The sequence below is a fragment of the Eschrichtius robustus genome, chromosome 7 (assembly GCF_028021215.1).
Source record: "Eschrichtius robustus isolate mEscRob2 chromosome 7, mEscRob2.pri, whole genome shotgun sequence".
In the NCBI taxonomy this organism is placed as follows: domain Eukaryota; kingdom Metazoa; phylum Chordata; class Mammalia; order Artiodactyla; family Eschrichtiidae; genus Eschrichtius; species Eschrichtius robustus.
In genome coordinates, this window is record NC_090830.1 from 83943561 (window position 1) to 83963373 (window position 19813).

The 19813-nt window shown below is 54.7% G+C and overlaps 1 protein-coding gene across 3 annotated transcripts; it reads right to left on the reverse strand.

Moving 5' to 3' along the window:
- Nucleotides 1-1892: 1892 nt before the first annotated feature.
- On the reverse strand, nucleotides 1893-19364 carry MAT1A (methionine adenosyltransferase 1A). 3 transcript variants are annotated; one of them, XM_068547985.1, is made up of 9 exons: nucleotides 19057-19364; nucleotides 15366-15443; nucleotides 14404-14526; nucleotides 11458-11570; nucleotides 10956-11099; nucleotides 6473-6691; nucleotides 5130-5312; nucleotides 4659-4792; nucleotides 1893-3990 (listed from the first exon to the last, which is right to left on the reverse strand). In XM_068547985.1, the coding sequence occupies exons 1-9, from the start codon at nucleotides 19148-19150 to the stop codon at nucleotides 3888-3890; spliced, it is 1191 nt and encodes a 396-aa protein (XP_068404086.1). In that variant the 5' UTR covers nucleotides 19151-19364; the 3' UTR covers nucleotides 1893-3887. The 3 variants fall into 3 exon arrangements, with proteins under 3 accessions (XP_068404086.1, XP_068404087.1, XP_068404088.1); XM_068547986.1 differs by lacking the exon at nucleotides 19057-19364 and adding an exon at nucleotides 18185-18238; XM_068547987.1 differs by lacking the exon at nucleotides 14404-14526.
- Between the last annotated feature and the right edge of the window lie 449 nt (nucleotides 19365-19813).

Below are 19813 nucleotides of genomic sequence, written 5' to 3' on the forward strand. Positions count from 1 at the left end.
GTCCTATGGATGCGACAGGCATGAACAAGCAAGCACTGCCACCCACAAGGAATTACAGCTTTTGATGGCCCAGGACCAGAGTAAGATGGCCATCATTTATGGAGGATGTTTGGGAGAGTCTTTCTGGAGGGTGATTAGTAAACTGAGACTGGAAGGGTTCAGAGGAACCACCTGTGAAGAGACGAGAGGGTGGGTGGGTATAGAAGGAGACACGAGGGGTTTGGGCCCCAAGGTTAAACAAGGATATAACATATTTACAAATTATACACACTGAACAAGAAACAAAAAATGGGAGTAGAAAGGGGAGGTTACCAAGGAAGGGGTTTTTCAGAAACACAGAAATTTCATCTGAAACCTACAGGATGAGACAGAGCATCCATCCAAAGACAGAAGAAGAAAGAATGGCATTTGCAAAGGTCCTGGGGTAGGAGTGAGTGGGGCCTGTTTGGTGAAGCCAAAGAAGCCAGGGAGTCTGGAGTGGGGTGGGTGGGAGAGCCCAGAATGAGGGCAGACAGATGGGTAGTGGGCAGGCACGTGGGGCACTGACAGCTAACACCTGGTGCATTAGAGGTACTCAAGGATTACAACTGGGGTGGCAAGCACGGCCACATTTACATTTTAAGGAGTCTCCTTTCCCCAGGTCACCGACAACCTCCATGTGGCTGAAGTCCCTGGGCACTCCGAAGCCTCATGTCACGTAAGCCGCCGGTGTCATTCCACGTGGGCGACCGGCGCTCATCTTCACTTAGCTCCCAAGGACGCTCCCCACTCCCACCCCAACTCTCCTGGCTTCCCCTCGCCCCTGCCCCCGGCCGCTCCCTTCCCGTCTCCTTTGCTGTTTCATTTCCCTGACACTTTGACACTTGGGAACTTCATGGCCCAGAAGGGGCTTCCCCTCCTTGCTTTCACTAATTATTCGGCCTTGGATGCCCACAGAGCCATTCTTCTACCACCTTCCCTCCCGGGCACATAACCTAACACGGCTCACATGCATCTTTTTATTTATATGTGTTATGTGTATTATTTTCTAGGAAATGTAGTCATTGCACAGCCCAGGCAGTAGCCTCTAGAGCACAGGTCTCCTCTCTCTGCCACACTCCCAGGTCTGTCTGTCCTTCCTGGCGCCCTGGTCAGCCTGTCTTGTGTCGGCGTGTTACCAGAAACCTCTTTCCGCAGTCTCCCCCTCCTCGGCCTGATCAGGACGTTTCCCCAAAGCTGATGCCCTCCCCAACGCCTGCTCTGACCACGCCCCAGGACGACCTCTCCGGGGGCTCCTGAGAGGACAATCTCTCATCCAAACGATGGTCTGTTAACTCTCCTCACGAGACGTGTGAAGGGAAACGTGCAGCCACTCACTGAAGGCCTGGCTCGTCTCTCTGCCAACCAACCCCCTTCATTCACTCACCTCACTTCAGTCACTGAACCAGCTGCCCGGCTGCCCGAGCGCCGGCCTCGTGCCAGGCTTACTGTAGACAACACGCAGGGAGGGGCAACAGAAGGAACCAGGCGAGGACAAGGGGCACAAACGCAACATGATGGAGGGGGCACACTCTGAAGCCACCTGCCAGCCAGCTGCCCTCGGCCACACTCCCATCCCACTTTGGGCCTCAGGGTCTCCACGTGTGACGTGGGTTTGCTACGAATGCCTACCTCTGGGCAGCGTGCTGCAGAATGAATACGGTGATACAGTGATGACGCAGGAGGTGGCATGAGACGCCTTAACCAGTGCTGGCTGGGCCCCGCATGCACGGGATCGGAGGGACCCTGGCTGGGAAACCCTGAGGGCAGGACACCTGCTTCGCTGCGGGGTGGGGATCAGGTAATGTTACTTGGAGGGGGAGTTTCTAGGGGGTTGCAGACAAAAACTAAGCATAGAGCAGTTGCTCCTTGAGTTTTTATTCACCGGTTTAGCAGGAACTATATTAACAAATAAAGACTCTAGTTTCATATAAACAGTGTTTACCAAAAAAACCTTGTTTCTCCAGCGGGTGGGGAAAGTATAAAATTCTGAATTTTCACTTTGAATATGGCCCAAGTTAGAGGAACTCAGCCACTTGCAAAGCTGAGCCTCCCTCTCCTGAAAGAAACTCAAGGCTTCCTGGGTGACCTGGAGCCCTGAGAGAGACTTGAGCTTCCGTATCACACACCAGCTCTAGGTTTTTACGGAGATCTGGGCTTCTTTTTCTGCCCTGAACAGCTGCCTTTTCCCCGAGGGGAAGAGAAAGCCAAGGGTCTTTGTGCTTCAGGCCTAGAGCCCAGCTGCCGGCCATCTGCCACCCAGATGAGGCTTCCTGGGCTGCGTCTCCCAGCCAGATCCAGCACCGGGTGCCCCAGAAAGAAGCCCAGTCCCCAGCGTTCTCCGGAAGCCCATGGAGGCCCCTACCTGAGCCTGTGGTCTGGGGAGCTGGGGAAAAGGTAGAAGTGCAGCTGTCAGAGGCCCAGGTTGAGGAAGGGGGTTGGGGGGAGTGGGTGCCAGCCACAGATGGAAAGGCTGGGGAATGTGCAGCTTCCAAGACCCTGGTGCGCAAAGGACCACCCAGGACCTCAGGGGTAGAGCTGCCCCCAGAGGCTGCCTGGTAAAGGAAGAAATCTCATGACATCCTGACTGACTTATCTCCCGTTAGGGGTCAAGCCCTGCCACTTGAGTCACCATTTAACATTTGATATTCGGGCCTTAGGGCTGTCCTCTCTGGAAGGGGGGTCTGAAGGGCTCACCCACTTATTCCAACGGCACTCAGACTGCAGGGGTTACAAAGGGGCCAGAGAGAGAGAAAGCCGTGGAGGACACAGGGTTCCATCCCTTGTTTACGGGACAAGCTCCTGCTCCTGCTCTAGGAAGCCCAATGGGACAGGACTGGCCTTGGACCCTTACCCCCGGGGGCCACAGGTCCAGCCCTGCATGTCCCTGAGTGGTCAGGGGCTGGGATTATACCGTTGCCTCTTAATTCCCAACTCCAGCCCAGCCCCGTGGGCCAGGATAGCCAGCGCACCCCGAACCGTCTTCTGAAATGAAAGAGGCAAAGGAAACACCCCTCTGGTTCTGTCCTGACTCTGCAGATCATGGCCCAGGGCTCCCCAAGGGGTTAATCCCCTAATTCCCAGCAACCTCAGGTCTTCAGGACAGAGGTCACAGCCTCATCTCAATCCGCTTGGTCATTGCTCAGACCTGTCTCTGGCATGAGATGGTGGGGGGGCTGGCGGTGGGAGACACGGTGTATGGGCTCCCGCTCTCACATCTAGGCCCTGACCCACGCAGCTGTGGGGCCCTGTGAAAGCTACTTCGGCTTCCCCATCTATACGTGCAGGTAACACAGGGTGTCACCTCACTGTGTTGCAGTGAAGAAGAAATGAGATCAGTGAGTAGCTCGGTCCCTTACACACTAGACGCTCTCACCCCTACCACAAGCCCAGCCTGGGAGGGCCTCTGGAAGGCCTGGGCTCAGGATGCTGACCGCACGGCCGCAGACGTGAGGGGCAGCCCCGGCACACCCAGGCCCACACGGAGCCCTGAGATCTGTGCCGTGTGCTGCCCTCGGTACACGCCAGGGAGGCAGGGGCTGGTCAGCGTCCAGGCCGTGGGGGAAGGTGAGCGAGAGGATTGACTGCCGACACGGGTGGGATTTCCACTAAATTCGCATCGCCTTGGTCTGAGGGAGAGGCAGGGGAACCTCGTGACTATCCTCACGAGGAGATCTGAGCCTGGCACCAGGAGGCCCCCTCCTCCTGCTAAATCAGAGGGGCCTGGCTTTGCCAGGGGGGCGGCAGTGGGTGGGCAAGGCCCAGCCCGGGGTCCGGGAGATCTGAGAGTTGGGGTCCTAGAGAAGAGGAACACGGCTCTGTTCCACCCAGATGCCTCCACGGTGCGGCCAGGCCCGGTCCCACCGGCACTAAAACACAAGATTTTTCGGAACTTCCCAGGGGAACTCGCTTCTTCCGAAATGGCCATAGCATGCCGTCTTCTGGTAGATGGGCTTCTTCAAATCCAAGTCCCTGCATGTTCAGCAGAAAACAAGGTCATTTCTAATGGAAAAGGAGCAGAGTTTCCTTCTCTGAATTTGGGCACAGGAGCGATTAAGAGACTACGACGGTCTGTGTGGGTGGTGTTACCCACCCGAGAACAACTGCCCGTTAAGTGTTCTGTCTCTGCCATGCCACGTCTTACGAGGTGACTGCCAATGGTGCTTAGGAAACAGGCTCAGGGTTCAGGGACAGCCCGACTGATCACACAAATGCACCAGGAACCAAGGATTTGAACTCTGGCCTACTCTCCACTCCACTCACCTGGCCCAGACCGACATCAACACTGCCAAGCTCCAGGCAGCAGGGGTGGCAGCAGAAACGAGAGCAGGTGGGGCTGGACTTGCCGACTAAATTCCCAGCCAACGGGCCTCGTAATTATTTTCCTAAGATCCCCCACCTGCTCAAAGATGGCCCCCCTGCGGTCAGTGTCTGCTGGGCCAGCAGGGACCCAACCCAGCCGCCTTCAACCTGAAAACCAGACATCCTGTATTTGGGGTTTGCACTGTGCTGGACCAAGAGCCTGAAGCCCCTCCTGCCTCTTGGAGGCTGAACATCCTTCCTTCTGCTTCCCTTTCCAATGAGCTGAGCGCCGGGTGAGGGAAGAGGGTCCTGCCCAACAGAGGGGGCGGTCCTTTTACCTGACGATGACGCCAGGCCGAAGGTCAAAGTTCTTGTTGACCACATCCAGCAGCTCTTTCTCTGTCTTCTGGGAGGTTCCGTAGGTGAAGATGGAAATGGACAGTGGCTCGGCCACACCAATGGCATAGGACACCTTCCAGAAGAGTCCAGGGTCAAGGACGGGCCCCTTGCAGAGACCCTGACATCCTCAGGGAGGGGACGCTGAAACAACACACGCCCTGCCCAACACGTTCCCACAGCCCCCCATCTGCCTAGAAATCCCTGCCATCTTCACGGTGGGAGGTTTCTGTACGTGCCTCGCTGCCTGAAGACTTGTTTTCCCGCCCCCAGGTTTGCAGGGCACCGGCCACAGAGCCCAACACGACACACACAGAGTCGCATCCTCTGGCAAAGTGTGGGCCTTCCCCTAGGCCAGGGTGCCCTTACTCAGGGTAGACCTGGGGGTCCGAGCGGCGTGGGGTCCGACCCACCTGCACAAGCACTCTCCGGCAGAGCCCCGCCTTCACCAGGGACTTGGCCACCCAGCGGGCGGCGTACGCGGCCGAGCGGTCCACCTTGGTGTAGTCCTTCCCGGAGAAGGCGCCCCCGCCGTGCGCCCCCCAGCCGCCGTAGGTGTCCACAATGATCTTACGGCCAGTGACGCCCGCATCCCCCTGCAGAGGGAAAGGAAGACACAGAGGGACGATGTGGGAGGAGGGGGCGGCCAAAGCACTGCAGTGGCCGCTGGACCACAACTTGCAGGCGGTCCCTGAAGCTTCTGGGGACACACGTTCCAAAGACCCCTTGGCTGCGAGTCAGCCAGAAACCCCGGGCTCTAATCCCAGTTTAATCACTGACTAGTCACAGAAGTCAGGTCACCTGTCAGAGCCTCGTCAGAAAGGGCAAAAGATGGGCCAGCTGGGGTCACAGCCCGCTCGTAAAGCCTTTGTTTGTAGGAGTCAATCATAACGGAGAAATCCAAGTGCAGGAGGAAACCGCGCTGTGACAAATACACCCCGGGCTGTGCCCCGGCTGGTGCCACCCGGCAAATGTTAAGTTGCCCATTTCCTCAAGTGTCTGCTCTGTGCATCTCTGTCAACAAAGACGTTTGGGGACGGGGGGGGGGGGGGGGGGTCTCTATGTTTCTATGTTAAATGATGCGGGGAAAGTCTGCATACTATACCATCCCCCCCTACCCCGCTTAGAGATCCACAGTTCACAGCAGCATGCCGAGGCCCTGAGAAGTCCAGCAGGAAAACACAGTGAGCTGTGCCTTCCTTTCACCCTGGGTTTCTGCGCTACTTTGGCTATAGGACCCAACCTGGGGGCTCCACTTTGTGGCAACACGTCCACAGGGAGGTGCCGCGGCACTGGTCAGCGGCCTCTCGGAGGGGCTAGGGAACTCTCCAACTGCTCACGCCGGCTGCACAGGAGAAAGGGGCAGCCCCGTGTCCCCATCTAAAACACAGCCCCACCTTGGTGCCCACGAGAGCTGCAGGTCACGTGTGGCCAAGACCCAGGAAGCGCCACCCAGGCAAGCTCAGTGCCCATGATGGTGAGTTAGCCCCAGGCAGGGTCAGGTGGCAGCTGGACACGTATGAGACGTCTCGAGGGGGGAGGGCCAGGCAGCACTGAGGGGGAGCCTCCTGGGGACATGTCCCCAATTCCTCCTGTACTCAAGGGCGCACAGCAGCCTTCACAGAACGAGCTGACTTCACATTTCGTCCAGGGCCAGACCTACCTGGCCGAGCCACACAAAGCCACCACCCTCCTGTGGCCTTTGCACTCAGGGAGGTAAGCAAAGTCAGGGCCTCATTCAGAGCCGAGGATGCACCTGGGGGCCTCCGATGACAAACCGCCCGCTGGGCTGCAGGTGGTAGATGGTGTCCTCGTCCAGGTACTGGGCCGGCACCACGGCCCTGATCACCTGCTCCTTCAGGGCCCTGCGCATGTCCTCCAGCGTTATGTCTTCGTTGTGCTGCACGGAGATGACGATGGTGTGGATGCGCACGGGGATGACCGCGCCGCTGTCCTGCGTGTACTGCACTGTCACCTGGCGGGAGGCAGGGAGGGAGGAAACGTCGTGAGGCCCTGCCCTGAGCTGAGGACACATCGCTGCCAGGCGCAGGTGCCCAGAAGGCAGGCAGGGCTCCCAGGAGCCAGAGGGACCTCCTGTCCTCAAAGGGCCTTCAGGAAAGTTCATCTGACACGTTCTTAAACTGAATAACTGCCTGGCGCTGTGAGATGACTGGGCATGAGGCACAAGCTATTCCCACCTGCGACCACAATCAGTGCCACTTGGAGACTCAGGTGTCACAGAGTTTCCGCTCTGTGACCCACTAGACTCCACTCCTCCTACCTCAGAGGCTTCTGGGTGCCAGCAAATGTCCCTCTGCCAAAGCCCGGTCTTGACCCTCCGTGGCCCAGGACCAAGACACCCCGGCTCCCACCAAGGAACACAGGAGTCCACAGGCCACATGCGCACTGCCCCGGCCCCCTCAGTGGAGGAGCTCTGGCAGCATATGGGGCCAGGGGCCTTGCCTGCTGGAGGGACAGGGTGAGAGGGACTCGAGCCAGGGAGACTGAGCTAGAGGGAGCAGCAAGCTCTGGGTTACCAGCCTCTGTGTGTTTGGACAAAAGCAAGGAAAAGCAGAGAGCGCGTGGAGGGAAGGATCCTGCCTGCAGCTGCCTCGCAGGGCAGGCCACAGGGACAGAGCTGGGGTTCACTCCCTCCAGCGTGGGTCAGTTCTGTGCCCACTCTATGTATTATTGATGAATATTTAAACCATCCCAGCAAGATCAGCATTACTGTCTCCACTTTACAAATGAGAAAGACCAGGCTCTGAGAAGTGAAACAACTTCCCGGAAGTCACACGCCAGTCAGTGAAAAGCCCAAGAGCCAAACACTGCTCTGCCTGCCCCCAAAGCTTGTGTCACGCCCAGAGCAGCACAGAGGAAATGCTTTTGCACTCTGTCCTCTACCAACACATCAGGGAGTGCGAGAGCCCGACATCACAGCCTGATCTGTCCGGTGACGAAGGAGAGCAGCCTGGGCACCCTGGGCTTACAGAGCGAGAGGGAAAGGGATGGTGAGGATGGCAGATGAGGCTGGGAAAAGAAAAGAGAAGCCAGCAATTGACTGAGTGTGTACTGTACTCGACAAGCCATGCCAAAAGCTGTGAGCAGCTGTTAACAGCCCCACTTTAAAGACAAGAAAGCTGAGGTTCCAGAACATAAATACTCTGGTCAAGATCACACAGCCAGCAAAGGTGGGCTGTGACCTTGCGCTGTGCGGCCTGGTGCCTGCGGCTCTGCCCAGCACAAGGTCGTCACCCAAGACCCTCAAGGCTGGAGCCACAGGTCCCGTCGCTACCCGAGGCAGCATGGACCCACAAGGGCAGTGCCCAGAGGGGCTGTGCGCCTGCAGGAGTGCAGCTATGCTGGATGGTCTGGCAGGGACACTGGCCGGCAGGCACATGACTGCTCCCCACACCAAGGGCCTTGACGGGACCACAGGGCAGCAAACAGTGGCTCCTGGGGCTATGCCTGAGGCGAGGTCCCGGCCTGCCCAAAGGCCCCTCAGATATCCATCAAACATGGGACGTGTATCAAACTCTATGTCCTGCCTGGTCCAAAGAGCCATAGGGTGGGATCCAGAAGAAGGAAGAGAAAGAGCCCTGACCCCACGATGCCTGATCCTGGTGAGATGGGCAGAGGCACACCCCTGTGCTCTGAGAGCAGCCCTTTAATGCCGGGCTGCATGCACACAGGGCCCTGTGACAGGGAGCTGGAGTTGGGGGCTTGGCGGGCTCCAGAGGGGAGGCCCTGTGGCGGCTCTGGGACCAGACCTGCTGCATCTGGCCTCAGGAGAAGGCTCCTATCCCGCGCAGCTGCTGAGGCCCATCTCCACTGCTACCGGACTCCCCTACTCTGCCACAAACCCCAAGCAGAGCTGTGGCAGAGCAAAGGGCCCCAAGCATCGCTCTTATCTCATCACGTCAGCAAGATGTGGGGAAAAGTACACCGTGGAAAACACAACTCTGGCCAGGTACAAAAATAGCCATCCGTACTGCCACTCAGTTCTCAGTATCAGCAGCAAGAATTTGTTCAGGTGGAAAGGTTCATCCTGTTCACAGTCAACACTCTGGGTAGATGATGAAAATCCTTTACCAGTAAGGTATAGAGGAGAAGGCCCAGACATTGTTCCTGGCAGGGTGCCCGTCCCGGCGCAGCAGCCTCGCGGAGGCCGGCCGAGGGCCTCAGGGAGCGGCTCCGTCAGCAGACCCCCGCACCCTCTCTGATGCCCGCTGGCTCAGGGCCTGCCTGCGGCAGGGGAGTGAGGCCGACTTTGGTATCCAAGGTAGCACTTGTAAGAGAATTCAGTGTCTCCTTGCAAGAAGGGAAAGCCTGGAAGAGCCCATCCTCCCCTCCCTCCCTCACTGCCTTCTGGACTCAGAAACCTTCTATTACTAAGCAAATACAGGAGGCCTTTCCTACTTCAGCGGGTCCAGTAGGTGGACCCTCCAGTCCTTACCCTCAGGCAGCCAGAAGGAAACCCAAGTCACTCCACTTACTTCCTCCCATCCCTGCTCTAGGACTTCCTTTTCTGTGAATCGCCAACCTGCTTCCCATCACAGCACAGCTCTGGCACAGGACGGGGAGGCCTCTTTTCTTTTGGTACCACCACAATCTACACATTTTAGCTCTCCTGCCCACAGCCTCAAAGAACACCTGAGGGACGCTCAGGATTCCACTTCTCACCGTGGGGGTCATGTGGGTAACACCGGAAGTCCCAAGGGAGGGTTTCTTTTAGGCCACAGAGGTACTCCCTTGCCCCAGGTACAGCCGATCTGCAACTTCTGCCTTGTGTGGCCTTACACTTGGGGTGAGAAGGATGCACCTCTGTGAAGCTGGAGTAACGGGACAGAGTCGCGTGCACCGCGCTGAGCTGTAAAACCACGTGAGCCAAATTCCAAGTGCGGGGTCAAGAGGAGGTCCCACCTGAGGGCGGTCAGGGAAGATCATGAGGAGGTGGGAACCACGCTGGCCACTGACGGACAGGCGGGGACCAGAGAAAGCTTCCAAGGAAGGCGAAGTGTGGGAGCACAGGTGCAAAGCACCAAGAAAAAAAGGGGAACATGAGTGAAAGGATATGGTTTAAGCAAGGACTGGGGGTGGGGACAGAAGAAGGTAAAGCTGGAAGACCATACAAGGCGTTAAATACCAGAACAAGTAGGAAGGAAGCAGAAAGTTGCAGACAATTCTGAGCAGATACAAGGAAATTAAAAGTGAAGCCCAAAAGGAATTAACTGAAGTTTCCAGGGAGGGAGAACCTTTGGGAGGACACAGCACTGTTCCTGGGCCTGGCCTGGGAAATGGGGCTGGAGCGGAAGGGATGCGCTAGAGGGAAAACGGGAGCCCAGGTAGAGTGGAGACAGACAGGGCCGGGGAAAGGTGGGCTCCATCGCACTCCTTCAGCTGAGGAGAGCTCCCGGGGCCCGTGTGTTTGCAGGGTGAATGAGAAATGGGGCTGGTGATTCAGTTAGACCTGCAGGTGGAAGATTTGGAAGCGGAGTGTGCAGAGGTGAAAGCTGGATTCACAAGCGTGGGCAGGAGGAAAGAGCGTGGAAGAGGAAGTGCCAAGACCCCGCTGGAGTGTGGAAGAAGAGCTGGGGAAGGAAGCCTTGAGGAAAGGGGCCATCAGGGCCGTCAGGATGCGGGGAGAGAAGGCAGACAGGCCGCCTCTGCGTGTGGCAACACTTGCATCACCACCGGCCTTCAAATGCAGACTTCGGTGCGGATTTCATCACCGCAGGGAGCACAAGGGCCAGGGCGGCTTGCCACAGAGAGTCAGAATCGGCAAAGCCTTTTCATGAGAAACAAAGCGAAAGGGCCATAGCGAGCTGCAGACGGTACTTGTTCACGGTGTGTTCAAGGTTTGCTCAAGATGTGGAGACCTGATAGGCAGCGACGGAAAGTCTGAAAACTGTTACAGAGGAGGTTTGTGGCAGGAATTGGGGAATCATATTACTAGAGTCAACTTATACTAAGAAAGCCCCCCCACTGAAAACCTAGAACTGCTCTTTTCATTTTTCTGTGTTTTTTGAAATTTTTCATAATAAAATGTTGGGGGCAGGGGAGAAAAGATCTGGAGCTGAAGATTTTTGAAATAAATAGTTCTTTTCAGAATCAACAATTCTTTGAACGCCCAGACGGAACATTTGGATCTTAACAACGATCAGAATCAAGAGGAAGGGGGGTGGTGTTTGAGGCACGTGTCTGAAGCCCCACGGGGGGGGTGGAGGGCAGGGGCTCACCTGCGTCTTGGAGTCGGGCCGCAGCCAGGGGAGCTGCCCCGAGCGCCGCAGTTCCGCCATGCGGGCGTTGAGTCTGTGCGCCAGGATGATGGTGAGGGGCATGCACTCCTCCGTCTCGTCTGTGGCGTAGCCGAACATCAGGCCCTGCAGCGGACACCTGCTTCAGACCACAGGCTACAACGCTCCTCAAACCTAAAGCCCCACTGGCCCTCCATCCTCGCGGGTATGCAACTTTTGCACTGGGCACTCGTGGAGGGGAAGACGTGGTCCCCGAACTCAACACTCTAGAAGGGGAGACAAGCCCACACCGGGTGTCCCCCAGCCCTCCCTGCCCTCAAGTCGCTACCCTGAAGAAGGGGTGACTCACTCCAGGCATGGGGGCGGGGGGGTCTACCCCACAGTGCATTCAGTCCATTACGCATGAACTTCCCCGGCTAGCCCCTCACACAGAGCACACTGCACTGCCGTCCTGACGCAGGGCCAACGCTCAGCGTTTAGTGACCTGATCTCCGGCACCGACATCCTCTTCGTTTCTGTCCAGATGGACACACTGGGCAATATCCGGGGACTGCTGCTCCAAAGCCACCAGCACGTTGCAGGTCTTGAAGTCAAAGCCTAGGCACAAGGAGAGCAGGCCTGAGCAGAGGGAGGCTGGAGCTCCTGGGGGACTGCTCGGCGCACGACAGGGCATTTAGCGGCGTGGGTGGTCTCTCTACCATCCGTCTGGGCCCAGAGCTGAGGCCCAGGACGGGGAACGTCAGTATCCTTCCCATCCTATCACGTGCAACTCTTTAGTCAAAAAAAATCCTCCACAGTGTATTAAATTACACCTTGATTAAAAATATATATCCTACACAGAGCAGCAGTATGAAGACCAAATAACAGCTACAGTTGCCCTGGCTGAAGGGCAGGTGGGTGACTCACGGCCCTGCCCCCTTTGCCTCTCCCAGAGGCACCTCCCAGGACCCAGGTGGAAAATCACTGCACTGAATGAATATCAAGGGCCCTTTCAACACTGCCGCTCAGAAGCCCAGGCATACGCCAAACCCAAGCATCAAATATACTGAACAATACGGTGCATGTGAACTATCCAGAGACACTCCCAGAGCCAGAGTCCCCTGAGCCCGAGATGTGCCTGAGGCCTGGAGCAAAATGGAAAAACCACACCTCTGGAGGCCGAGGCCCCTTCAGGCCATCCCCAAAGCTCAAGCACAGAGATGGAGGCCGGTCCCCCCCAGGGTGGGGACAGCGGGCTGGGGCCTGGGACATGGAGTCTTGGGTAGCAGCAGCCCAGGCCAAGGAGCCCTGAGAGGGAGCCGCCGGGCAGACAGCACAATCTCCCCGACACTCGTCCTCACTGGGCTCAGCTACAGGACGGACACAAATGAGGAGCTAAAACGCAGAGGCCGCACCACAGGGACACGTATCAGTGACAAGATGACTGTCACCCTTTCCAGTCTGTCCTCCTACCCATGTGGCCAGAATGGGCTTATTAAAACAAACAAAACCACAAAAAAGCCTAGGTTCAATCTATTGTTTATGTTCGTGCTTCAAGTGGGGACCTACCGCCAAAGGAAGTAAACCGGAAACTGCTCAGCTCCAGCCAGGCCTTCCCAGCTGAGAGCTCTCAGCCAACAGGAACTCAGGCTTAGCCTTAAACATGACCTCCTTTTCCACCTCCACTAGGGCTCTCTGCCTAGGATTCTCCTCCTCTGCCTCCCATCCCCCTCCACAAGTCCATCTAGCTCTCCGAAAACGTCCTTGGACGGTCCCCCCCACCCCCGCAGCTCTTCACTGCACACTCTGCCTCCGACTGGCCGCCGGGCACCTCGTACTGTATCACTAATGCCAGGCAGTGCCCCCACTCAGGAGCCATCAGGCCACCTCTGTCCTCTGCAGCCCCTGTTTGCAGTGCAGGTTTCTGAAGGCACAAACCAAGGAACAACCTTTAGGGAACAATCTTTAGCTGCCAAGGACTCAACTCATCACTCCGGGTCTAAATAATAAATCTTCTCAGCGCTGAAAATTAAAGGCTCCAAGTGATTCAGGAGAACAAGAGTTCAGGGGACTAAGGGGAGAGGAGGAGGGCTTGGAAAGGGCAGTGAGCCCAGCAACTGTGCAGCAAAGAGCAGGGGGAGCCACTAGCCTAGGGCCTTGTGACTGCAGCCCAGCCCGCAGCCTGCTGGCCCGCTTGGTGCAGGCGCACTGACAGGCAGAGGGGGGCTCGCTCCCGCTCCTCCCTTTCCAGGGGACGTTATACCTCCGGCGAAACGTTCCTGCTGCCTAACGCAGAGCAAGGTTCGCTCTTGAATAAGGTCTAAATGTACATAAACAAGTCGGCTCTTCCTGGTAGAACAGGGCGAAGGCTCTTGCGTGGTAACGTGTCCGGAGGCTGCTGCTCTGGGACGACGCGTCTCCTCCGCGGACACCCCGCATGCTGGCTGGGAGAACCAACCTGTACTCACTGGTTTCCTCCCAGCGATTCTTGATACACCCCCAAAGCTTTCGTGTGCTCAAGTGAGCCCTTTGGGCGAGCCAGGAGGTGGCTGCACTGAGCTTCTGCGTGTCCGCGCCCGCACGCAGAGAGAGCCTCTCTCACTTACGGAGATGCGTGCACGTCACCCCAGCCTGCCCTGACCCACAAAGATGCCACACGTCAGCCCAAACAACCAATAAGTAGAACGTAGTGCACACTGGCCCTAGGATCTGGCCCTCGCACCCTGTCCTTTCACACCCTCCAGGCTGGGCCCCTTCCCAGCCTGCCCAGTCCCAGGTGTGGGAGTCTGCTTCAGGGCCCTCAGTTCTCTCCAGCTCTCACCCCCACCCCATCACAGGGCTCCTCCTCAACTCCCGCCAGGGCCTGGGTCCCTTCGCTGGGTTGTAGGCTCCCACGCTGCCTGGCACTGGAGCTACCCTGGGCCAGCCTGTCTCCTCTGCCTGCTTTTGGCACCCGTTCTGGACTGAGTCACCTTCTTCTTTGTCTGTGTGGGGAAGCAGCATAACTTAGTAGAAAGTGCAGGAGTCCCAACCGGGGAGGGTGGGGCAGCCACTTACTGACCGTGTCACCTTACACAAGTTACTGACATATGGAAGCTTCAACTTCCTCATCTGCATAAGGAGCAGAGCAGAGTTCCTCGAACAGTTAGGTAGGAAGATGCACACAGAGACCAGCCCCAGAGCCCGGCAGAGGACACGTCCCCAACAGAGGGCAGCTCCTTGTACTGGGAGCTTCTTCCTCTTCCGAGATGGCAGGACCATAAACAAGACCAGAGTCAGCCATGGCTGGACAGGGGCTGATCCGCCTGGGCTGCCACACTGTTGTGCCAGAGGCTGTGAGCCCTGGACCCTGGCAGGCGGGCCTAGGAGCGTTCTTCCCCCGGGAGGTATCTGCTCTTCCAGGAGACGGAGAGCCTCAGGAGGGACTCAGCCCTGGGGGCCCTGGCCTCACCCTTGGCTGAGTCGTCGTAGCCGATGTGCTTGATGGTGTCCCGCACCACCCGCTGGTAGTCCACCATGGCCATGGAGGTGATCTCCCCGCACAGCAGCACCATGCCCGTCTTACACACCGTCTCTGAAGGGAAGGAGACAGGCTAGTGGCCACGTGCTGGCGAAGGGGGCTCCACACCTGGACCTCTCACAGTGCTGAGAAAGAGACACGCAAGGAACCGCACAAGGAATGGACTCCAGAAGGAAAAATCATGACGCTAATAAGGAGAGTAAATCCTGGCACAAGTGCTGACCATCTTCACAGGCCACCCGGAGAACTGCGGTTCGGAAAGAATTGGTCACACCTGAGTTTTCATACCTCGCACTTACTATTGCATACTTGCCTGACCTTGAACTACTTATTCAGCCTCAGCTGTTGGATGAAGATAATCATAAGACTGCTGTGTGGATTAGAATGAGACACTGGCTGTATGCGGTCATAAAGAATGTAGAATGCAGCCAACATACGTGAGGCCTCTCCTGCCCCCTTACTGCTAAAACTCCACTGCAGGCTTTAGGTGTGGGGTCCTGACCAGAGGATCAAGGCAGGTTATTTGTAAAGATGTCAGGGTGAAGTCCACCGTCAGAGGGGCGCAGGTCCCCACAGTGCTCATTCTGGGGGCTAGGGTGGCCCTGGAGAGGGAAGGGTGGGTCTGTGCAGCAGAAAGGACAGGGTGCTGACCGTGAGGAGATCGGGGCTCTAATCTCCACGCCGGGACCCCTACCCCATTACCTTGGCCAAGACCCTGATTAAGCTGCACCCAAGATCTCCCTCAGTAAAGTGAGGGGGCTAGACCTATCACCCCTGGAGCCCTCCAGGCTCTGAAGTCCCCGGCTCTCTGCTATGCTGAAGGCTTCAACACAGGCAAAGGTTTCAAGCTCAGCCCACTCAGGTCTCCAGCAGGAGGGATCAGCGTTTCTTACCACAGGCCACCTTGGCACTGGGGTCCTGCTTGAGATGCGCATCCAGCACTGCATCGCTGATCTGGTCACAGATCTTATCTGGACAAGAATGAACGTGTGTAAGAATCACAGGAATATTAAGCCTAGCAGACTGAAATGTTAAAATAATTAGATATTTCGTCAGTTTACATATCAAATCTACCTAAGAGGACACTTTTTAAATATAAGAAATTATAATTTTTTCTAAATTTTTATTTCTTCCCACTTCTGCCTTAATATTGGATGATGTATATTATATAAAGTCATAGAATTCCCCCAAAAAAAGCAATTCACACACACACACACACGCACGCATATTCTTCTAACTAAAAAGTATCTCATTCCTCAGCATATTCCCTTTAATTCTAACATCTAGAAAAGTCCTAGAAACAGAAGTTAAAACACTAACTGATGACATCAGTAAGATCAGGTGCCAAGAGGCAGACTAGGATGGGACAGACACATTGTGCCGCTGGTTCCATAAGATGCAGTGCGCTGTGTAGAAAATACCACACCCGGTTCTGGGACTACACCTGTAAGAATCCTGTAAGAGAACCTCTGCACATTACTGCCACTGCTGTTTTGCAGAATACTTCCACAAGCAGCTCTCAGATCCTTCCCACCATCACTCAGCCTCCTGAAAACCAGATATCCTAACAGCTGGGTTTGACCTCCTCAATCAAGGTGGGACTGACAAAGAGTTCAACATGAGCTGGCATTTCATCTTATTCTACGATTTGCCTTAAAGACTCTCTATGGTCTAGGGCTTCCCTGGTGGCGCAGTGGTTAAGAATCCGCCTGCCAATGCAGGGGACACAGGTTTGATCCCTGGCCCGGGAAGATCCCACATGGTGCGGAGCAACTAAGCCCGTGCGTCACAACTACTGAGCCTGCACTCTAGAGCCCGCGAGCCACAACTACTGAAGCCCACGCGCCTAGAGCCCGTGCTCCGCAACAAGAGAAGCCACAACAATGAGAAGCCCGTGCAACGCAACGAAGAGTAGCCCCCACTCGCCGCAACTAGAGAAAGCCCGCGTGCAGCAATGAAGACCCAACGCAGCCCAAAATAAAAACAAGTCAATAAATTTTTTAAAAAAGACTCCCCGTGGTCGCGTATGTAGACACTGTGGAAAAATCCACTCTTGCTCTGGCGTTATGTTCACAAGTTCAGGAAAAAAAGTGACATCTATTTACACATATTACATCTCATTTAGTGTTCAAAAATACCCATAGAGTCTGCTCTTAGTAAATTAATAAGTTTTTTTCCAGCTTTATTGGGGTATAATTGGTATATAAAAATCTGCATATAATTAATGTACGTAATTTGGTAAGTTTGGTCATATGTACATACTTGTGTTACCATCACCACAGTCAAGGTTTAATAAACATCCATCACCTCCAAAATTTCCTTGTGTCCCTCCTGTCATTTTTTAAGTTTTTAAATTAAGAATGCAGGCCCAGAATCAAGCATTTCTGCTTTTGAAAGTGCCCATTAAGTTCTGTAGTTAAAATGTTAGTTAATCTGAAGGTGAATTCTCTACTCTTTCCTTCAGAAACTGCTACTAAACATATATTTGAGTTTTTCGATCTTCCTGCAGATCCCGGTTATAAATCTAGGTTTGCCTGAGTCCGTGCCTCTGCAGCCCCCTACCAATCACGGCCTCCTGCTGCTCAAATATCCACTTTAGACCCAGCCATCAGGCCGCCTAGGAGCCACTCACACAATGACCATGGATGACTCTGCTCGTTTAGACGACACAGGTCACATGCTTCCAATGCACACAGGAAAATAGGATAAGGGATATTAGGGATAAAGCTGGAGTTGAGCAAGGGTATTAAGACAGCTTCACAGACTAAGATAATGCCTCTTAGGAGGTCCTTTCTGAACTGTTTCTTGAGGCTTTCGAAATTTCTATCAATATCACTTAGTAGTCTTAAGATAGCCAATAGTTGGTTTTCTTGGAAGTTGAAAAAGAAGCATTAATTTTATCTTTCTGATGGAGAGGAATTCAGCACTGGAATGACAAGCAGAAAGCCACCAAGGAAACTGTCTTAACGTGAACGGCTAATTTACAGTGGCAAGCGCAAGGAGAATCAGACAAACTGAAGGGCTGCCATTAAGTAGACAGAACAGCCAACTGATTGGCTGGAATTTTCACTCTCTGTCCATTGAGCTCATTGTTGTGTGTACAATGGGACCACTGGCCACTGTGTGACAAAGCACCCACCTCCTCCACATGGAGCAAATCCTATCTATGGCCATCTCCTAACCTGTATGTGGCTTTCATACGCCATGGAGCTGTCCAGAATATGTTAGACATAGCAATGGATCTGAGATTATGAGTACAGTAAACCTAGAAACTTCATAAAGTCGTGCAGAAGTAAAGATGCTATTTACACTGAACTGAGCTAAGTTACATACAAAACTCAGTTTAAGCCAAGATTTCTCAACAGCAATACTGACCTCTGGGGCTGGAAAATGTCTTCTTTGTGGGGGATGGTCTTGTGCATTCAGGGTGTTTAGAAGCACACCTGGCCTCTATCCACTAAATGCCAGTTTCACCCCACGCCCGCCCCGCCCCCCGACAGCTGTGACAGCCAAAATGTTCCAGACACTACAAAATGCCCTTGCAGGAAAAGGGCACACCCTCCGCAGCTGAGAACCAGTGGCTGAAGCATATGGAAGGAGCAGTGCACTGAGATATCTAAAGCTGGGTTACGAGGTATGAAAGTTAAAGCTCTTTGAGAAAGAACAAGGATGAGGAAGATGAAAAAAGTTAGACTTGGCGATGATTAGTTACCAAGAACTTCAAATACTCCAGGGAATTTTGAAGAGGTGCTTAAGTACATAAATCCGTGTGTCCGGCCCCCAAGGTCCTCCTAGACCAGTGGTCCTGAAAGTGTGGCTCCCTCAGCAGCAGCAGCAGCACCGCCTGGGAACTTCTGAAGACCGCGAATTCTTGAGCCTCACCCAAGATCTACTAAATCAGAAACTCTGGGGGTGGAGCCCAGCACGTTGTGTTCTAACAAGCCCGTGGGGTGACGCTGATGCACCCTGAAGCCTGGGAACCACTGTCCCAGAAAGTTGAGGCTCCCATTGTGGTCTTCACGGAAGCCTCTCTCGTTTCCCCACATCACAGTCCTCCTACCTTTCAGAGACCCAATAAAATGCTGGAATTCTCTTCCAGAGATCTGTCTCAGCCCCTATTTAGAACGCACTGCCGTTCATTTCTAAACTGCACATGCTTTACATGCAAAACTTAGTGACCCGTGGTCTTGCTTGAGGGAACATTCTCTGTTGACTTAAGCTGCTCATTGATAATAAAGCTTTACTCAAAAAAAAAAACTCTATATATAGAGTTAATACCTGATGATACATTTTACACATATGATACGTTTATCCAACCAACCGTGTGTCCTCTGTCACAGTCCCACTGTGAGGAGATGCTGGTGGGGGGCTGCGGCACAGAGCCTCGGCTTCGTTAACTTACAATCTATTATTTGCATAACAAGTGACTGTTTTACAAAACTGCAAATTAACAGAATAAAAAAATACTGCACATTGTTCTTGCCAAGATCCCTTATAGTTACTGACACACATCGTCTTCCAGGCCTTCAGTAACAGCGACCCCCCCGGTACAGGTCAACCATCCAACCAGGACCACCTACTTACCCGGGTGCCCCTCTCCTACAGATTCCGAAGTGAACATGAAGGCCCCTTCCTCGCTTAGAGAATGGTCACACAAGCCATCCACCGGTCCATTCATCTCTTCACACTGCTCCACTCAGCTTCTTCAAGGTAACAATTTTAATGCTGGGACTTGGCCTGAGGGTTCTGTCTGTTTGTTTGTTTCCTTCTTTAAACCCAACAGGCTCGTCTCCGCAGAGCCACAGGGCTCACTTCTGCCTAAGTGCCTGCGAGCGCACGTGAGAGTAAAGGTGCGGAGGGATGAGAAGGGAGGGACTGGAGAGGGATGTGTCACTCCCTCCAACTGGCCAGAGCTTGCTCCTGAGTGACTCCTATATATGGAAAAGTGAAAGTGCCTGCATAATCATGTGAGAAAATTGGAGGAGTCCACTTCCTGGGGGGGGGGAGGGTCTTCTTACCTTGAGGAATTTCAGCCCTTAGCTCTCATCTCCCAAGCCCTAAGCGTGTGGTCAATGTATGGCAAAGAAGGTTGTATAGGTTCTGCATAACTGAAGCTCCTCTGGGACTCTGCTTTAGCTCTGCAGCTCATCTCCTCAGTGCACCAAGGTTAACATCCCACGTTGGAGGTGGGGGTCTGTGGTTACTCAGGGATACAAATAGGAAGCAAAAAACTCCTTCCCAGAGATATGGTTTAGGCTGAGATTACAGCACAGGGTGCCTTTGCTCTTGGGCGCCCTGCCTCCTCGCCCACACCTCGTCTGAATTGGGCTCTCCCCCTTCT

Bases quoted from the DNA above. Each gene is read 5' to 3' on its own strand.
- MAT1A (XM_068547985.1), bottom strand. From the start codon at position 19,150: ATGAATGGACCGGTGGATGGCTTGTGTGACCATTCTCTAAGCGAGGAA. The intron at 15,444-19,056 runs GTAAGTAGGTGG...ATTCTTGTCCAG, and splicing joins TGTAGGAGAGGGGCACCCGG to ATAAGATCTGTGACCAGATC. The intron at 11,571-14,403 runs GTGAGGCCAGGG...CCTTGTGCCTAG, and splicing joins CTACGACGACTCAGCCAAGG to GCTTTGACTTCAAGACCTGC.